Here is a 17,782-nt window from a genome sequence, read left to right on the forward strand (position 1 = left end):
ATATTTGCAATTGGGGAGGATTCACTTTTCTGAAAATCTGGATTTCAGCTTCTTTTGAAAAACTGGACAATCTCACCATAGCAGAGTGGCGGAGGTGGGGGACACATTCCTGCATGGCAAAAATCTTTTGAGTTTGGAACTCAGAGGAGGCTCACTCTTCAAACAAGGCATGAGCTTTTCCAGTTCATCATCCCCTTGGGGATGTTCATGAACTGTCTGGGCCCTGCTTTCCTCTAAAACTCATTCGATTATGTTGCTTAGAACGCGCTTTGGGGAGTATGTGCCGGGGCGTTTTTTGTTAAACAGGCTGCGGGGTAGATCTCAGCACTGAAAGTCGTCCCGTGTGGGCTGCTTCACCCTTCACCTGACCGCTACGTGCTGCGGGCTTCGAATGTTTACGCTTGCATGGAAAGCACATCACTGAGAGGTGTCAGCCTCTCTCGGGTGGGAAGGGTTCTGTAAGCATGTACGTCTTTTTCAGTCTTCAACATTTGGGCTCCTACACCTCTTGTGTGGTTATCTTCGGTATAGTTCCCTTTGAGGGAGGGTGGACAGTATCCAGGAGGGTTCAGAAAAGCATATATGCGTTCCAATATTATGAATAATGATGGAAGTCTCTTTTATTTTCCCCAAACACTTCTTACTAACAGTTTCGTCTCCTACGCAACCGATCAAGTGTAGCGAGTTTAGAAATCTCGAAATGAGGTGCTCGGGCCCTACCTCAGAGACAGTGGGAGGCAGCGGAGGGCACGAAAGGACCCACTACAGGTCTGGTCCGTACTGGCGCGGCCCCACAGGGTCGGCCCAAGAGCCGGGGCGGGTGAGCTTTCTGCCTACCGCCGCGGCGCCCAGTTGCCGGGCTGCGGCCGGGAGCGCTACATTGCGCCTGCGCGCAAAGCCTCTGGCGGGCAAACGAAGTAATCTGTTAACTATACCTGGGTAGGACGGAGGCTGCCTCACGAGTCTGCGCAGGCGCACCCCGCCTGCAGCCATTGGCCGGTGCGCCGGCACCCATCCCAGTCACCTTTCACATCCTGTAAACAGAGGGGCCCGCTGGAGACAACAACTTCTGCTTCCGGGTCACACCTTGACAGCGGCTTTCACCACCCAGCTCAGCCCCGCGGTTTGGTGAGTCCGTACCTCGCTGCGGGAGTGCCTGCGGCCAGGTTCCTTAACCCGTGGCACTACGCCCAGTAGCTCTTTCTCCATTCCCAGCTCGGGTTTCGTTAGTCCTCGAGGCAGAGACAGGGTTCCCGGCCTTGGGGGAATCAGGGCGGGGGTTGGTTAGCCTCCGGGGCTCCACCCGCGTAGATTGCGCGACCTGCTTTCACCCCCCGCTCTGGGAGACCTGCCGGCATTGCTGCGATCTTTGCGGATCCCATGCGGAAAGTGACACCACACGTCCTCGCATTTCGTGCCCTTGCCCTTCGGCTCTTTGGCTCGGCAAGACGCAGCTGCCGCGAGCCGCCCCCACCCCTCGCCCCATCAGGTGTGGTGGGGTTGGGGGCGCCTCTGGCTGGGCTGAGGGTCTCCCCTGCCTGGGCGGAAGCCAAGGCCTCACTAGCACCAAAGGTGTTGAATGTCGCCTCTCTCCCACTTTGCTTCTAGCATCGCAATAGAAAACCCTTTGGTGTTTTCTCTGGATCCGAAGTTAAAGAAAACCGGGGGAGAGAGGGCTTTCAGTTCCAGCAGAGGAAAGAGACCACGTGGGGTCAAACGGCGCACGGGCTGCTGTCTGGAGATAGGTCAAGCTTACGTTTCCTTGACCCATCCCCACAGTGCATGTTGTCAATGTGCCCCCGAAGTTTCACTGTTCACCAGGAGCTTCGATGCAACAGCAGAGAACCACTGGTCATGTCCTGAGTTAGGAGTTCTTAGCCTGGAGTCCCAAGAGTGCCCTGAAAATGATTGCAGGGTTTAGTTTCCGCAGATTATCGTAGCCCAGAAACGGTTAACAGAACCAGTTCAGTCTAAGCCTTCCACTTTAGATGTTCTGTCTTCTGCCCCCATTCTTGCAATCTCTGATTCAAATGCACCTCTGCTTTTTTCTCCTTTTCCCTTACAACAAAGAAGTATAAGATACAGACCCTTGTCCCTTCATTTAGTGGCTGTTGGATTAAAACATATGCCAAGTCTAAACTATCTGGAAAATTTCAGAGAGACATATAACCAAGTGTGTAAGCTTATTCATTCATAATAACGTAGGGGAGAAGAATGCCCAATATGCATCATTGATACCTATGAATTGAACATTGTTAACCTGCATTCTATTAATTAATACTGTATATAGTTTAAACAGATTAATGGCTACTGATTAGCAAAATAGAAACTATTCAAATTTATAGTATATTACATAATGCATAAGGGGATACTCCATTACGAAAAGCAAAAATTATGTAGTGTGAAATGACCAAAATAATTTTAGGTTTTTTAGCCTAGTAGTCCTCATATGCATAACATATTTAATTATGCCAGTTGTGAACTTTTTAGGATTTAAAGTAATAATCTTTACATTAATTCAACAAATATTTATTGAGAACCTGCCATGTGCCAGGAACTATTGAAAATAACACTGTATTTACCCCCAAGGAACTTACAGTTCAATAAGAACACATATTCCTAGAGAGCTGATACTGCATACTATATATTCGCTACAGTTTTTGATATATGCTTTTTCATGGAAATGCTCCACCTTGTTTGCTATAATTTTAAATGTTCCCCAACTAGTATATGGCTCTTATACAGCCAAAACTTTTATCAGTTAAATTTAAGTATATTGCATTATTTTCTTCCATACTAGAACTCTCTGTCCAATGAACATCTATCTGCCCAAATCTATTTCTTAGTTGTCATGAACGGCCGGTTATTAAAATTTTTAATTCATCTTGCACTCTTAAATCTCATTTTCCTACAACCACAAGCATATGTCATTGGTATGAACTTTGCAGTTTTTTCTAATTTTATATACATGACTAATTATACTTTTGAGATTTTTATTTTAGAATATGACCTCAAATATTTCCCACTTTTTTCTTTACTGAAGACATTTTAATCTGATGCCTCGTCATTGTTAACATAGATGTATTTCCTCCATAGCCTTTTCCCTCTCTTCACACAGGTATCGATCACTTGTATAGCCTTTAGTCAATCAACCAGTATTTATTAAATACCTACTTTTTGTGAGATTCTGTGGCTGGTCTTACATGAACAAAAAAATAGAAGACAGGGACCTTGCCTTCTAATTGATCATAATTTAGAGGAGAAACAATATGAATATAAATATACTGCAGGGCCAAATATAACAAGTAAGCTAAAGGTGATGGTGATAGTGAAGACCACAGAATCCAGAGGAGGGAAAGAATATTTCGTGGCATCTTCAGACTTTTAAAAAAATCCCCTTGCTTGCCTAGTCTTGTTTGTAAACTACACAGAGCTCCATGAGGGTCTTGGGCCTCTTGGGGAAATCTTGTTCCAGACTAGTTCAGAATGTAGAATTGAGGTGCCAAGGGTCAGAGCATTTTCATCTGGGTTTACCCAGCTCCCTAAGCAGCTATTACAATCTATTTATGATTCAGAAAAAATATTAATTAATCATTGATCTCTTTGAAATCTACTTTTACTATTGGGAAGGCCTCAGAGAACTCCTAATCCTAGGGACAGGTGTGCTCAGTGATATTGTGTATGCCTAAAACTTCTTTGTTTCAGGCAGTTTGGAGCATGTGAACATACTCTGAGCCTTGATGAGTTCCAGTATGTGGTATATTATGCAGAGCATTCAGAGCAAATACTCCCTCTCAGAGCGCTTAATCCGAACAATCGCTGCCATTCGTTCCTTCCCACATGATAATGTAGAGGACCTCATCAGAGGGGTGAGTGTGCTGGATTGACGGAGAGTCCTGTGGGAGGTGAAGCGGGAAAGTTCCTGGGGAATCGTAATAGATTACAGATTTGTATCATTGACTCGGCACAAGATCACAAGGAGTTTTTACAGTCCTCTTACATGCATTAGCTTGACTATGAAAATACATTTTCCTTGTGTTTTGCTTCTCTTTCCTTCTCCCTTTCACTTTGTGCATCCGATATTTTCTTCAGGAAATGTGTTCTAGATAACCCTAGTCTCACATTCTTTGTAAAATCTCTGTCTGGATATGGTACATATGGGATCCAGCAAGCTCAAAGTCTTCTACACATGTTTTACTAAGGGAGGAAGGAGATGAGCAAAGCAGAAGTGGTTTTCAAATCCTTGTGGTTTATAATAATTACATGGAGAGATATCACTTGGCATCTAGCTTGACAACAGCCCCTAAAGTGCATGGTAATTTTTGACTTAAGAAAACATCTTAACATGTCTAACCACTGCTATGCAGCAATTGTTATATGACTAGTATCCTAGACGGTCTTTGGTCTTTGATATCTTTTTCTAAATATTATTCCTGTTGAAGAGAAGTTACAGGGTAATTTTTTGATCCCTAGAACATGCATCCAGATGCTTACTTTTGTATGTTCTTTTCAACAACTGTGGAATCCTTATTTACTGCCTGGAGCTCTATAGCTGCTTCGAAGTTGGGTGCAGCTTTGAGAAGAAATAGTCACACAGCGTTAGCTTGTTCTCAGCAAAAGCGGTACCAGAGGATTCGGCAGTAGGAAGTTTGTCACATTCTAATTCTAGCTCTGCTGCTGAGTCATTCAGCGACTTTGGTCTGCCTGTAGGATCCCCATCTCCTTTCATCAGATTTGAAACCGAAGTACCAGCAGGGTCTAGGTAGCAGAGAATGCCGATGCTAAGAGGCTACTTTGAAGATGTTTATAAACAAAAAGATAACATTAGGATGACCTTACTATTAATGATGGTCATCTGTTGAATGCCAGAAAGAGCATGCCAGTTCTCCTGGTTTCAGTCTGACAGACTCACTTTCCTGACTTTTTCAGAGCCTGGTGGCCATAGAAAGTGGATTGCTTTTCCAGCTTTCCTGCCTGATGCTAAGTTTCCCACTGCTTTTACACATGAGGTCATGTCCTCAGTGATGTCCAGATGACCATCTGGCAAGTTACCTTGTGGAAAAACATAATAATTCAGTCTAAGGAATCGATAGTTCCTTTCCTTCATCTTCAGTGTATTCTCTTGGTTTGGATATTATTTAACAAACAGGACTGGAAACTGGGACCAGTCGTATGTTTAGAGTGCGGTCGGAGCTAGAGCCCTCCTCCCCCCGGACTCCATTCTGACTCTCGTCCTGCGCCGTGAGCCAGAGCCGAGCACGCTGACCGGAGTTTCCTTCCGCCCGCAGGGAGCAGATGTGAACTGTACCCATGGCACCCTGAAGCCCCTGCACTGTGCGTGCATGGTGTCAGATGCTGACTGTGTGGAGTTACTCCTGGAAAAGGGAGCGCAGGTAAAACTTTTTAACACTGTCATGTTACGGACCCACTGAAGCTTGAGCTTCGCATTTCCTTAACATTTCTGTCTTTTCTCCCATCTCTTCCCACCTTCTAGCCCGTGGTAACATTGGCATGGCCAATATTAAAGCAAAATGTAGTGGTAAATATATACAGTGATCCAAAGGATTTCATTCCTTTGCCTTTCTTTCTTAAGTTGTCTGTGGCTCCGGGAAGAGGGAGTTTTATTTCCCCTTTCTCTCCCAGCCTTCCTCCTGGGCTTGTTTACCTTTCCATTCAGCCCTCTCATTGCCCATTGACTGTCCAGGTGCTCTAAGTACAGAGGCCCCTCGAGTGATGAAATGGAAACCATTGACAACCCGCTACCGGACATGCACTTCTAATACCACCGTTACTGGGAGATAGATCTCATTAGGTAATCCATTCCTCAGAAGTAGCTACTGGGGCTATTTCTGCCCACTCATTATTACCCATTTATCGTGTCTTGTTCCTATCTTCTTTTTAATGTATCTTAAGATAAGAAACAGAGATTAATTTATATTGGCATTAGCAGGAAGCAGCATAGTGTAGTGAATGATTAAAAGAGTGGACTCTGGAGCCAGACTTCATGGATTTGAATCCCAGCTCTGTCACTTCCAGCTCTTGTGACTTTGAACAAGTTACTTAATTTTTCTTTGCCTCAGTTTCCCTATCTGTAAAATGGAGATGATAATGGTATCTTCTTCATAAGGTTGTCAAGTATTTAGTTTTACACTGGCATGTAGTAATTGCTAAGTCAGTGCTTGTTAAATAAATAAATAAGCAGTTTTGACTCTTTGTAAGCAATCTGGAAGTTGCAGATGCTGAGGCGCTAATTGGAATCAGACATGCCGTGAAGCTGGTGTGCAGGCCCCAAACACATTGGTCAGTAAGCCCAAGGCGCCAGCCCCCAGCACCATCATCTCCACACGGCCATGCTGTTCACGGCCATGCTGTCCTCTACTTGTCATTATCTTTTCCATCACTCTTGGGAGGGACCCTGAAATGAAAGCCAGTGATTAATATCAATGACGAAAATACCCTGGGGAAAAAAAGTCTTTAGCTAAATAGAAAGTTGAACTCAGTTAAATATTCCAGCGTATTTTTATGGCATTTTGAGGGGAAGATAATAAGCTAGATATAATTTGGGTTTTGAAGTCTTTGCAGCCTTCAGAAATTATAAGTAATGTTGATTTTCAGTAAGTCAGCTGCTTTTCCAGCATTGGAAGATCTGTGATCTTCCCTTTACATGGCTTTTATCAAGGTTCTCTTGTGACTGCACAGTGTATATTTGCAAGGGAGCTGATTGGATTCAGAATTTGAGCCTCTCTGTATGGCTAAAGAACACAGCAAAACTACATGGGCAGAGTTTGGCCTCATTTTTCAGTCTGGTTGCCATTAGCCACAGGATAGAGTGAGTTGGGATAAGTAAAATAATCCAGAACCTTTACTCTGGCTAATATATTCAAGCTAACTTTCCAATAAATATCTTCCAGAGTAGTTACGAGGATTTAGACTTCATCTTCTCTTTTTTTACCCCTTCCCCCATGGTAGAGATCCTAGTGAATAATAAACAAGAACATAGCAAAAACCCAAATAAAGCAGGCCAACTAATCAATGCACAGAATAGAGTGCTGATTGTATTGAGACCATTCTCTTCCTATTTGCCCCTAAGCTCCTGTCATACCTCCTCTTGATCACCAAGACTCGCTGGGAATTGTTTGTTGACTCTTATATTCAGAACATGACATAGCAAAGGTCTTGGATAAACACATGCAAGCTGCTTTTGCCCACCCATCTTCCTCTCGGTAGTCTAGCTACGGTAATATAGTTCCTCCCTCTTTACAGGTGAATGCCCTGGATGGTTACAACCGAACAGCCCTCCACTATGCAGCTGAGAAAGATGAGGCTTGTGTGGAGGTCCTCTTGGAGTATGGTGCAAACCCCAATGCACTGGACGGCAACCGAGACACCCCACTTCACTGGGCAGCCTTTAAGAACAATGCCGAGTGTGTGCGGGCCCTCCTAGAGAGTGGGGCCTCTGTCAATGCCCTGGATTATAACAATGATACCCCGCTCAGCTGGGCCGCCATGAAGGGAAATCTTGAGAGCGTCAGCATCCTTCTTGATTATGGTGCAGAGGTCAGAGTCATCAACCTAAAAGGCCAGACGCCCATCTCCCGCCTGGTAGCTCTGCTAGTCAGGGGACTTGGAACAGAGAAAGAAGACTCTTGCTTTGAGCTCCTGCACAGAGCTGTTGGACACTTTGAATTAAGGAAGAATGGCACCATGCCACGAGAAGTGGCCAGAGACCAGCAGCTGTGTGAAAAACTGACTGTCCTGTGCTCAGCCCCAGGAACTCTAAAAACACTCTCTCGCTATGCTGTGCGTCGGAGTTTGGGACTCCAGTACCTCCCAGATGCGGTGAAGGGCCTTCCACTGCCAGCTTCCCTGAAGGAATACCTGTTACTTGTGGAATAGGCTGCAGGAGCCGTTTGCACCCTCACGCAGGCAACCCCGGGGGAGGTTTTTCCCTGCAGTCCTCTCTTTGTCTTGGAAAACAGGAAAAGCAGTTGTTCCTGTTGCGTGGTTTGTATTTAGAGACAACGTGTCCCAACAGTAACCTCCACACCATCTCCCCTCCCCAAACCAAGCAACCAAACAAAAAAAAAAATCCCTCACTTTTGTTTTCTGTTTCTTGCTTACTTGGCTTTTTATATTGCACCCTGCAAAAGAAGAGGTCTCCCCCTACCCTCCCCTTTAGGGAAAAAGTCAACAGTGCAACAAAATTCTCTAGGAAAATGAAGAGTATTTAAAGAGTGTGTGTTTAGTTTTCCTTTGGGAACGTGGTTAACATTTCGGAAGAATCCCTCTAGAAGCATTGTAACTGGTCAGTGAAGAAGTTTAAGAAAATTCCAGCTAACAGATGTGGCCCAAAGATGAAGATACTACAACCTCCAAAGGTGTGCAGATGCACAGTTGGGCTGGATGACATGGATGATCCCCTAGCGTGCCCCATCACGGAGTGTGCAGAAGGGACTGGCCCCCTCTCACCATCAGAGCAAACAGCAGCCTTTGCCTCTTTTCCATGGATGTGCCTGAGGGTTACAGTAGTTCAGCAATGCTATTTCAGAAATAACATTGTCTTGCTGCTTTCCACGTAGTAGAAGAGATAGCAGGTTCTGAGCAGTCCTAAGAACTCAGATGTCCTAAGAACTTTTCTCCTAATGCAGGTCTTTCTCCTTGTGAAAGCCAGTTTGCTCCAACGGGCTTAGCAGGTGTTTGTACACCTTAGGTGAAGGTGTTTACTCCAGCAGGGGACGAGATGGGCTGGGCTGCCTTTTCCCACGGGTCTTCATTTCCCCATAGGCAGCTCACTCTGCTAAGAGTTGGGAGTTATTTTCCTTTCAGTTGTTTTGGAAACTTTGCTTTTTACTGATCTATACAAGACATTGGGGAGTGGAGGGTGCAGGGGAAGAGCATTATAAGAGCTTCTTTTGGGATGGCCCATCTACTCAAAAAAGAACTGCTTTAGTGAACCATACTTAGTCAACAATACTCTTTCTTTTCATGTTCCTAAACTAGAGCAAGTTGTTATTGATCTTGGATGACCCAGATGCAAATTTGAAAACTTTTTTTTTTTAACCGATTGGAAACCACAAATAAAAATGATTGGAATCTGCTGACACAGCTGATTTCAAAAACAATGTCTGCTTTTGCCCTTTTGCTGTTGGTGGTTTTTTTTGCTCACTTGAAAAAAAAGAAATAAACACTTCTAAAAGCGAGTTTGGCAATTTCTACTGTTCCTACTTTTCTCCACATCATCATTAAATCCCTGGGAGCCCTGTTGGCCATAACTGAAATGGGGCTGTCACTACCCTCCTACTAAGCTGGTTTGAGGATGCAGTGCTAACAGTGCTTGCTATTTACTGTTAAGTTCTCTTCCCCATAAAGAACTGCACAGAGAGCATTAGGCTGCTTTAATTCTGGACTCCGACAAGCCTTCTCAGGTACTGTTTAGAACTGTCTTCAGGGTATAGAGGTAATACTTTGGATAGCAAGCAAAAGTGATGTATTACAGCTGATCCGTCCTCCACCACTGGTAAAACCTTGAACCTCTTCCTGCTTCATCAAGCAAGTGAGGAGACTGGGTCGGGAGGAATATGTATGCTTGTGCCGAGAGCCACAAGCGGGCACCGTCCTGTCAATTTGGAGGCTCCCGAAGACCAACTGCATGACATGGTCACTTGGCTGATGAGGAGGAAGAAGCTATTGTTACGGCACAGAACACAAACTGAGCTGAATAAGAACTGACAACTTTCTAAAGCCCTATTTCAGCCAACCCACCAAACCAGGTCCCGGGCTGGGGGGTCTCTTTCCCAGGCTTTCAAAATGTGCATGTCTCCCCACAAACGGAGTCTGCCTTTCATCTAGGAAGGAGTACAGGGGAAGAGTTGAGAAGGAAGAACCCTGAGTTGTCAGAAGAGGAGTACAGATCGTGGGATGGCTGGAAAAAAGCACCCCTGGGAAATAGATGATCAAAAGGTGAAACACAACTTCCTGCTTAAGAGAGGCTGACGCATCCTGTGGCTGCAGAGGATGCGGGAGGGACTGGTGTGGTGTGAGGGTAAGGACCAGCGTACGATGTCCTAGGACCTTACGTACAGAGCCAAGAGATGCTGCGGGAAATAAGCCAGGAGGTGGAGAGAAGTACATGGGGTGATTGTATGGGCTGTATCTTCCCAAGTGTCTGAGCAGAGTCTGGTCCTTAGGGCTGACAGTATGACAGCTACTTGTGCAAGTGACAACAGGAGAACCAAAAGCAGTGACCAGTTGGCATTTATTAGTGTAGCTATTGTTTGTCACTGCAGTAAAAGTAGTAGAGGAACCAAGACTTTGTTATCACAAAGAAATAAATACAGCTTATTTTTAGGAAAATTCTAACCGAGTAGCTGAAATCTAGCAGTAGCCCTAGAGGAGCCCAGTCTTCTTGTGTGACAGATGAAGCTGGGGTAGAAGTCATGATAAATTCTACCTAAAGGTGGCTTCTACTCATTGCCTATTGCCCCAGCTCCCTGGCAGAGCTGGTCATGGCTACAGTTGCAGAATAAAAGGAAACCTAAAGAAAAATGCACTAAAACACTTGGGAATACATGGACTTGGATCTATCGGGGTGAGCTGACCATGATCAGACAATCCATGACCCTCACTCCAAATAGGGTTAGATAGAAGTTTCTCCAGATCGCTTCCGACTGATGTGCTCCAGGTGGGCATGCTCTGAGGTGTCCAAGTCAATCTCGTACTTGGCTAAGATTTTGAGGATGGGCCTCAGCTTCAGCCACCACTGTTCCTTGGGGATGCGGTGCCTACAGAGAAATGAGAGAGATGATTTCACCTTTTAGCACCCCAACTGACTTCTATCAAAAGCTGATGGAAAGAAGTTGAGTAGAAGAGGCTGGATTTTAGGGCAAGGGCTAAGATCTGAAATAGGTTCGACTACAGGCATTAGTCCTAAGATAAAAGGATTGAAGACAGCGAACAGGTTGGGAAGAGATCCTGAAACTACCAAGGAAGTAGATGTACTCACTCAAAATCCGTCTGGTCCTTCAGCTCAGTCACTGGTTGAAAGACCAGAGCCCTCTTACGCATCCCCAGAACACAGCCCGAGTCTGGCGTATTGGCAAAGATCCTCCCTGCAATAAAGGTCAATAAGCTTCAATAATGGGGATCCAACCTCTATGGAGGGGGCTTGCCCTCTTACCCCACCTACCATTACGGTAACTCTCTTTGATTTTCCCGAACATCCAGTTCATAGCCTTGGCGCCCATCTTAGTGGCAAAATTCCTGTCAAATGGAGTTGGGCTCCCCCCCTGAAAAAAGAGTCTTAAAATTACAGAGGGAAAGACTCTAATGAAGTGGCAGAGATATCTGAACATACAGAGAAAAAGGAAAGAAAAGGCCCCAGGTTTACAGCCAGAAACAGAAATCCTAACTCTGAAAGGAAATCCTGACAGTGCTGCGAACCAGGGTGAGTTGGCGCGGCAGATTTGGCCACTTACTAGGTGTAAGAGTAACTAATCAGATAAGGGGGTAACTGGTCTCACAACTGCCTCTTCTAGCTCCACAGCTGCCAGACCCTGTTGTTTACTTCTAGTCTGACTGGCCACTCAGTCACTTCCTACCCCTCTTCAGCCTAGCAGCTTTTGTCAGTCGCCACCGTCAGGGACACCGAAGGGTTCCTTGCGAACCAATATGGATGGCCTTGGTAGCACCTCAGAATAATATGAATCATGTAGATTTTCTCTGAACTAAGAGAAAGTAGGTGGGAAGTGGGGAATAGATCGTCATACTTTAACCAATTGTACCCCATTCCTGCAGGGACTAATAAGCTCCTTCAAGCTTGAGATATTGGGAATTCATATGTGGGTAGACAAAGGTCAAAGGTCCATACTTAAGCAGGATCAGCTGGAGACACTGGGAATGGGGAGGCCTAAGACCACTAGGCCTAAGACTATCTGTGAGCGAGGCCCACCGGAGGTGGGGATTGAATGTGGATGGTAGAAAGGAATTCGTTTCGCCCAGAAACCCCAGTTCATGGGGCTGGAGCCCAATACCCGCAAGGTGCCTGTACTCATTGCCCAGGTTCCTTAGGGAAGGCGGTATGGTGCGGTGGGAAGAGCCCTGGCTCTTGCCCGGGCTTGATGAGTGGCCCTGAAAAAATTATTTCTCCTCTCTGGGCCTCGTTTTCTTCATCTGAACTAGTGGTTCTCAGCTGGAGATGATTTTGCCTCCCCGGGGATGTTTGGCAATGTCTGAAGACATTTTTTTAGTTGTTACAACTCAGGAGGGAGGTGCTACTGGCCTGTAGTGGGTAGAGTCCGGGGATGTTGCTAAAGCATCCCACCGTGCACAGAACAGCCACCTGCAACAGACTTATCCAGCCCCAAAGAGCAACGGTGCCAAGGCTGAGAAACCCTGCCCTACGTGAAGACGATGGACCACATGATCTCTAAGGCCATTTCCAGAGTAAAGGTGTTTAGACTCTATGACAGTACAAGATTGCAGGCTCATGCTCTAGCAGACTGGAGGCCAGCAGAAGAGTCAGTGGCTACTGGGGGTATGGCCATCTGGTGACGGGCGCGACGGGGGCGTCTTCCCTACCTGCTGCATGTGGCCAAGCACATTCTTCCTGCTGTCAAAGATGCCCTTCCCCTCCTCAGAGTACAGGTTGAAAATGAAGTCAGTGGTATAGTTCTCATTGCACTTCTCATTCCTGCCACGTAGAGACCAAAACCTGTGACTTTGGTTGTCCCCCCCTTCCCTCCCAACCCTCTTCTGCTTTTGTAAGCTTTGTTCTTCCCTTTTCTATCTCCTCCCTTCCATGGCTCAGGTTCTCTCCCTTTGTATCCAGATTCCTCAGGGTGTCCCAAACGAATCCATTCTGTGGGCTACAGCCAGAGCCTAATTTTTCTCTTCACTTGGGAACAAGCCGTGGATGAGGTACCTTAACACCAAGCCCCTCTTCACAGTCGTTTTCATCTTTTGCACCAGATGTTCCACATTTGCCTGAAAACATGAGAGTAAATCCTAAGCCCAGCTGGGGGTGGATAAGGCTGGGCAGGTGCACAGCTCTCTTGTTCCCCACCAGGCCTCTCCAGAAGGGGAGAGGGACATGGAAGAGAGTCGTTTACAATCCTGTGTCTCATCCCTGTAAGAAGTTCAGGGCAGACTGAAATTTAAACAAAGACTGCAAACGAGACAGGCAGAACTGGAAGAGGGCACATCAGAGACAGCTGTGGCAACTGCCAGGTTTCGCCTTTCCCTCGCTCCCAATGTCCCTTTCCAGGGGTTTCTGGTTCCCTTCCCTCAGAGGGCTGACTCTTGCTCTCAGCGTCGGTCTTTAAATGGTTTGCTTGTGTGCGCAGCAGTGATTCACCTGGGAGGAACCGGTTCCTTCCTCTGGGCTTTGAGTTGGGGTAAAGGAGGAAGACTCCCACCTCCATTCCAGGCAGGGGCTGGCTGGGTTCTTGGATTGGGGAGGTCCCTCTGCCTGCTGCCCCTCCACTTTGTGGCCTTTCTTTCCTCCAGTGAACTGAGATATTGGAAAGTTAGGATCATACGGTCCCTCTGGAACAGGAGTCCGAGCCTCTCCCCCCCATGACAGGGAATGGAACGAGAAGAGTCTAGTAATAAGGGAAGTCCGGAGGGGTGGCGTGATGCCGTAGAAAGACTGACTTTCTCTGTTAGTTAAACCACCTACTCACTCACAAGTCTAGAAAAGGCTTTTAACCTCTCTAAATCTTTCTCGTCTGTAACATGGAGATAATCTCTCCCTTGCACGTCGGTTTTGAAGACAAAATGCAGAAACACACGGGCAAGGGCTTAGCACTACGCCATCCTTCGAAGCGGATGCCCCCAAGAGCCGGTGCTGGGGGCGTGCGCGTGAGGTTACCCGGAGGTGCTCCTCGCGGGCCCCCACACCCAGCAGCTGTCCTCGTCTTGAGCTCTCCCAGCTCAGGTTGCCGTGGCGGGGGGGGGGGGGGGGGGGGGGGGGGGGGGCAGTGGGGACAGACAGGGGCAGGGCCGAGCTACGTCACAGGCCCGGGGTGGCCGTCTACCTGCAGGTCCCGAATGGTGAAGGGCTCCTCAAAAATGTAGGCGGCGTCGGCCCCGGCTGCCAGGCCCGCCATGGTGGCCAGGTAGCCGCAGTAGCCGCCCATGGTCTCGATGATGAACACCCGCCGCTTGGTGCCCGCGGCTGACTGCTTGATGCGGTCACAGGTCTGCAGGGACAGTGGGTCACAGCTAGAGACACGGGGCCCGGGGCCTGCTTCTTGTCACTTCTCTGGCCCTCGCTACAACCCAACTCTGGAACGCTCTCGTCCCCAGGCCGGCCGGCCTTCAGGGACGGCAGGCACGATGGCCACCCAGGCTGTGGGACTCCTCTCCCCGGAAGGAAGCTGTCCGCATCCTTTCTGTTGCTCAGGGTGGGGAAATTAGGCCACAGGCCCTCAGGAAGGAGAAACCGTCTGGTATGCAGAGTACTGGCGCCTTTCTGATTGGACACTCGCAGGTGAGAATGAGCCCCACACGTGGGGACCAATAAGGCCCACACCTGCGCTTCGATAAGCACTTCTCAGGCACTTCGCTTGGTTGGTACCAAAAAAGTAGCTCACTTTCTAGGAGCACACGCAGTCCAAGGACTATAGTCCCGGCCAGAGGCCTGGGAGGGGGTGGTGGTGGTGGGCTCTCACCGTGCAGATGGTGTTGAGGGCTGTATCAGCCCCCACACTGAAGTCCGAGCCGGGGACGTTGTTGGAGACGGTAGCGGGGATGACCACAAACGGGATGCACAGCTCATCAAACTGCTTCCTGCCCTCCATCAGTTCCAGGCCCCCAGTGTAAGCCTGAGAAGAGCGGCGAGGGCAGCAATGAGGGGAGAGGGAAAAGTGGGGGCCAGAGGGGATGGGAGGGGAGGGCACTCACCTCAAAGCCCCCAATGATGACAAGGCCCTGAATGTTAAACTTAGTGATGTTGGCACTGATCTGCTCAAAGCTCTTCTTGGGGAGAGTCCTAGTTGAACACAGTGGGGCAGGGGTGGGCGATGGAGCAATGGAATTTGGAAAAGGGACAGCAAAATTGAGGGAGAGAAAAGCCAGAATTAGAAGGTGCTTATGTATAATTTTTTGGCTTGTGGCCCCTTCCCTAGGCCACCTCTCACCACTGTCCAAGGGTCCACCCTGGGGCTTTAAATTGCCAGAGCTGCTAAAAGATGTCTGGATGGGCATGCCTGCCCCCACTGAGGCAACTGTGAGCTTGGGGACCAAAGTTCCAGACCACAGCAGTGTAGATGCTGACTGAATGAACTGACACCCATACTCAAGGGACATCTTTAGGGGTGACGAGGAGGAGGTGCTCCTATGATGCCCCTTACCTTTTCGTCCCAAGTTTGGAACCACCTTGGCCAGTCCAGCCCCCCACATAGCTCCAGCCAGCTTCCTCGATCTGCAGGAAAAGGTCACACGCGTGTGCACTGTGGACTGACACCACTTCCTGAGTTCTGAGCCCACCCCAACACCCCCTGGTTGGCGGAGGAACGCCAGGCATCGGCTTTTCCCCACCTCAAAGAACTTCCTCCACCCTTATTGCTCATTCACAAATATTAAGCACCCACTTATGCCAGGCGCCACAATGAGCTTTGGGAGAGAGAGAATTAAATAAGGTCTGTCGCCTGCAAAGGGTTCGTCTCACTGGCTCCTGCCTGTTCATACTGCCCTAAAACTAAGTATTTACTTCTGCTCACACCCTGGGAGGAAAGCAAGGTGGAGGACAACAGAAAGAAAGAGAATGGACAGGTGACCCCTGCTACACTTACCCTCCCCATGCCTGCTCCTTGGCCCCAGATTATGTGCCCTCCATCCTTTTAGTCCCCGTACCTGACCCTTGGCCAGGCCCTCGAAGCCGTCGTGCACAACCAGCACCCGGTTGCCTTGGATGAGGCCAATTCGCACGGTGGAGCGCACAGCAGCATTCATGCCTGCAGCCGGGGCCCCCACGTTCATCACGGCCACGGTGTGCGTGCTACCCTGGGGGGAAGGAAGCGGACAGGGAGCGGGGCAGACACGGACACCGAAACCCCCGCAGAGGGAAGGGGACAGGTCAGTCAGGGAAGCCCAACTCCGGGTCCCTGGTGGTCCTAGGAGCAGGACATGGGCCTCTGGACGACAGAGGAATGCCGGCGCAGCCTGCTCCTTCTACTATGGAAGCAAAACTCCACCACAGATCAATAAGCGAGGCCGCCGTCCCTGATCCCAGACGTCATTCATTACGTAACGAATGAGACCTTCCAGAGCAGCATTTCCAAAGCATGATCCTTGGACCACCTGATCTTTATGCCATTAAACCTGCATATTTCTGGGCCCTGCCCTGATCTAAATCCTCTCTGTGGGAAGGATCCAGCAATCTGTATGTTTAGTAAGCAGCCCACGTAATGCTGATATACCCTGAATACTGAGACTCACCACTGCGACGGAGGGAGTGCCTTAAGTACACTCAGACGTGGTTTTCCCGGATTCACCCAGGGGAAATGATACATAAACCTACCTGGTCAGTCCTACACTGGATGTGGGTCTTGGGTTCGAGACGCCCAGGGTTCACTAAGAACATGGGGCTGGTATCTGGGGTGGCTGAGATAGTTCTTGGTAGGGTCAGGGACTCGGTACCAAAGATGACAGGGGGGCAAGGAAGGTGGCCAGGCCGTAAGTTGCGTGGAGTGGAGGCAGCGCTTCATACGGGGAGACTGAGAGGAGGAGAGGGTCAAGGGCAGGGAACTCACCGGTGCCTTTGAGACTGGGGTTCTGACATGAGCCAGAAGCTTGTATACCTCCCAGTTGTTCATGAAGCTCCTGTAAAAAGCAGAGAGCAGGGTGTCTCCAGGCCACTCCCCACGCCAGCAGCCAAGGGGGCCTGGAGTTTTGCTCGCGGTGTGAAGTTCCACAGGGCAAACCTCGAAGGGTAACTGGGACATAGCAGGGGCTGACGGGGCCGCCGATCAGTCCAACCCTCCCTGAGTGCTCTTCTCCCAGGCCCTGCGCTCAGCAGGAGACGCTGCTCTTGGCCTAGAGAAACGGAAGCCCTAGCTGGAATCCACACACAGAAACACCAGGTGATGGAAGGCCAGTCCCAGGGACAGCGTCCCTGTGATGTACTGTTCCTCCTGGTCACCTCACAGCCCATTCTCCTAGGGAAGACACTGTCGCAGACAATAAAAAGAGGAAGAGGCAGAAACTCCTATTTTGGGTCTGAAGCTATGTCCTTTTTTTTTTTTTTTTCCTTTGCTTCATTCCGGTATCTGATTTCTGTAGCTAGTGAGCTTCTGGTCATTCCCTCACCGGCCTCGCAGCTTCATGGCTTCGTCGAATTTCCTGTCGTTCATGGCCGTGGTCACATCCTTGGTCTGAGGGAGGAGCACAGCGAGAGTCAGGACGACGGGGCAGGGCTCTACGCAGCTGGATTTCTACCCCATGGGAAGATTCCACCTGTCTCTGCACTGACGACTGGATCCTGCCCACCAGGAGCCCCACCTGTTCTAAGCTCCCCAAACTTTCACAGAAAGAAGTATCCTTGTGTTTCCTTAATTTGGGGAGTAATGAGCAGCAAAAGGAAGGAGCTGATTCAATGCTCTACTTACTAGAACACGGGCAGAGTGGAGGAGTGCTCACAGACAGAAGAGCATTTGCCTCCATCCCATGCCCACGGCCGCAACCTCAAGGTAGCCTCTAAACTGAGGAAATGAAGAGGATCCCCCAGACAGCCCGGTCAGGAAGAAAGGCTAATCCTTGCCGGGTGTTTCCCAGCTACTGATTT

General features: G+C 48.6%; 2 protein-coding genes across 6 annotated transcripts in view; one reads left to right on the top strand and one right to left on the bottom strand.

The window, feature by feature from the left end:
• Nucleotides 1-1,018: 1,018 nt before the first annotated feature.
• Nucleotides 1,019-10,324, top strand: ASB8 (ankyrin repeat and SOCS box containing 8). Of its 4 annotated transcripts, XM_032420269.1 has the most exons (5): nucleotides 1,033-1,128; nucleotides 1,609-1,745; nucleotides 3,706-3,869; nucleotides 5,289-5,393; nucleotides 7,264-10,324. In XM_032420269.1, the coding sequence occupies exons 3-5, from the start codon at nucleotides 3,741-3,743 to the stop codon at nucleotides 7,894-7,896; spliced, it is 867 nt and encodes a 288-aa protein (XP_032276160.1). In that variant the 5' UTR covers nucleotides 1,033-1,128; nucleotides 1,609-1,745; nucleotides 3,706-3,740; the 3' UTR covers nucleotides 7,897-10,324. The 4 variants fall into 4 exon arrangements, with proteins under 4 accessions (XP_032276159.1, XP_032276160.1, XP_032276157.1 ...); XM_032420268.1 differs by lacking the exon at nucleotides 1,609-1,745 and having other exon boundaries at nucleotides 1,019-1,128; XM_032420266.1 differs by lacking the exon at nucleotides 1,609-1,745 and having other exon boundaries at nucleotides 3,710-3,869.
• PFKM (phosphofructokinase, muscle) overlaps nucleotides 10,238-17,782 on the bottom strand; it is a 45,313-nt gene continuing 37,768 nt past the window's right edge. For both annotated transcript variants that reach the window (XM_032420261.1, XM_032420260.1), the window contains exons 12-23: nucleotides 17,308-17,372; nucleotides 16,752-16,821; nucleotides 15,853-16,002; nucleotides 15,351-15,421; nucleotides 14,902-14,989; nucleotides 14,670-14,822; nucleotides 14,034-14,198; nucleotides 12,920-12,981; nucleotides 12,577-12,688; nucleotides 11,186-11,285; nucleotides 11,003-11,108; nucleotides 10,238-10,781 (exon numbers count right to left, since the gene is read on the bottom strand). In XM_032420261.1, the coding sequence (XP_032276152.1) occupies nucleotides 10,637-10,781; nucleotides 11,003-11,108; nucleotides 11,186-11,285; nucleotides 12,577-12,688; nucleotides 12,920-12,981; nucleotides 14,034-14,198; nucleotides 14,670-14,822; nucleotides 14,902-14,989; nucleotides 15,351-15,421; nucleotides 15,853-16,002; nucleotides 16,752-16,821; nucleotides 17,308-17,372 (1,287 nt within the window). In that variant the 3' untranslated portion in view covers nucleotides 10,238-10,636. The remainder of the gene's footprint in view (nucleotides 10,782-11,002; nucleotides 11,109-11,185; nucleotides 11,286-12,576; nucleotides 12,689-12,919; nucleotides 12,982-14,033; nucleotides 14,199-14,669; nucleotides 14,823-14,901; nucleotides 14,990-15,350; nucleotides 15,422-15,852; nucleotides 16,003-16,751; nucleotides 16,822-17,307; nucleotides 17,373-17,782) is intronic.

This window comes from Phoca vitulina, unplaced genomic scaffold (assembly GCF_004348235.1).
Source record: "Phoca vitulina isolate PV1807 unplaced genomic scaffold, GSC_HSeal_1.0 scaffold23, whole genome shotgun sequence".
NCBI classification, from domain to species: Eukaryota; Metazoa; Chordata; class Mammalia; order Carnivora; family Phocidae; genus Phoca; species Phoca vitulina.

Excerpts from the sequence above, each read along its gene's own strand:
- ASB8 (XM_032420268.1), top strand. The coding sequence starts at position 3,741 with ATGAGTTCCAGTATGTGGTATATTATGCAGAGCATTCAGAGCAAATAC. Across the intron at positions 3,870-5,288 it reads TAGAGGACCTCATCAGAGGG|GGAGCAGATGTGAACTGTAC; the intron begins GTGAGTGTGCTG and ends TTCCGCCCGCAG. Across the intron at positions 5,394-7,263 it reads TCCTGGAAAAGGGAGCGCAG|GTGAATGCCCTGGATGGTTA; the intron begins GTAAAACTTTTT and ends CCCTCTTTACAG.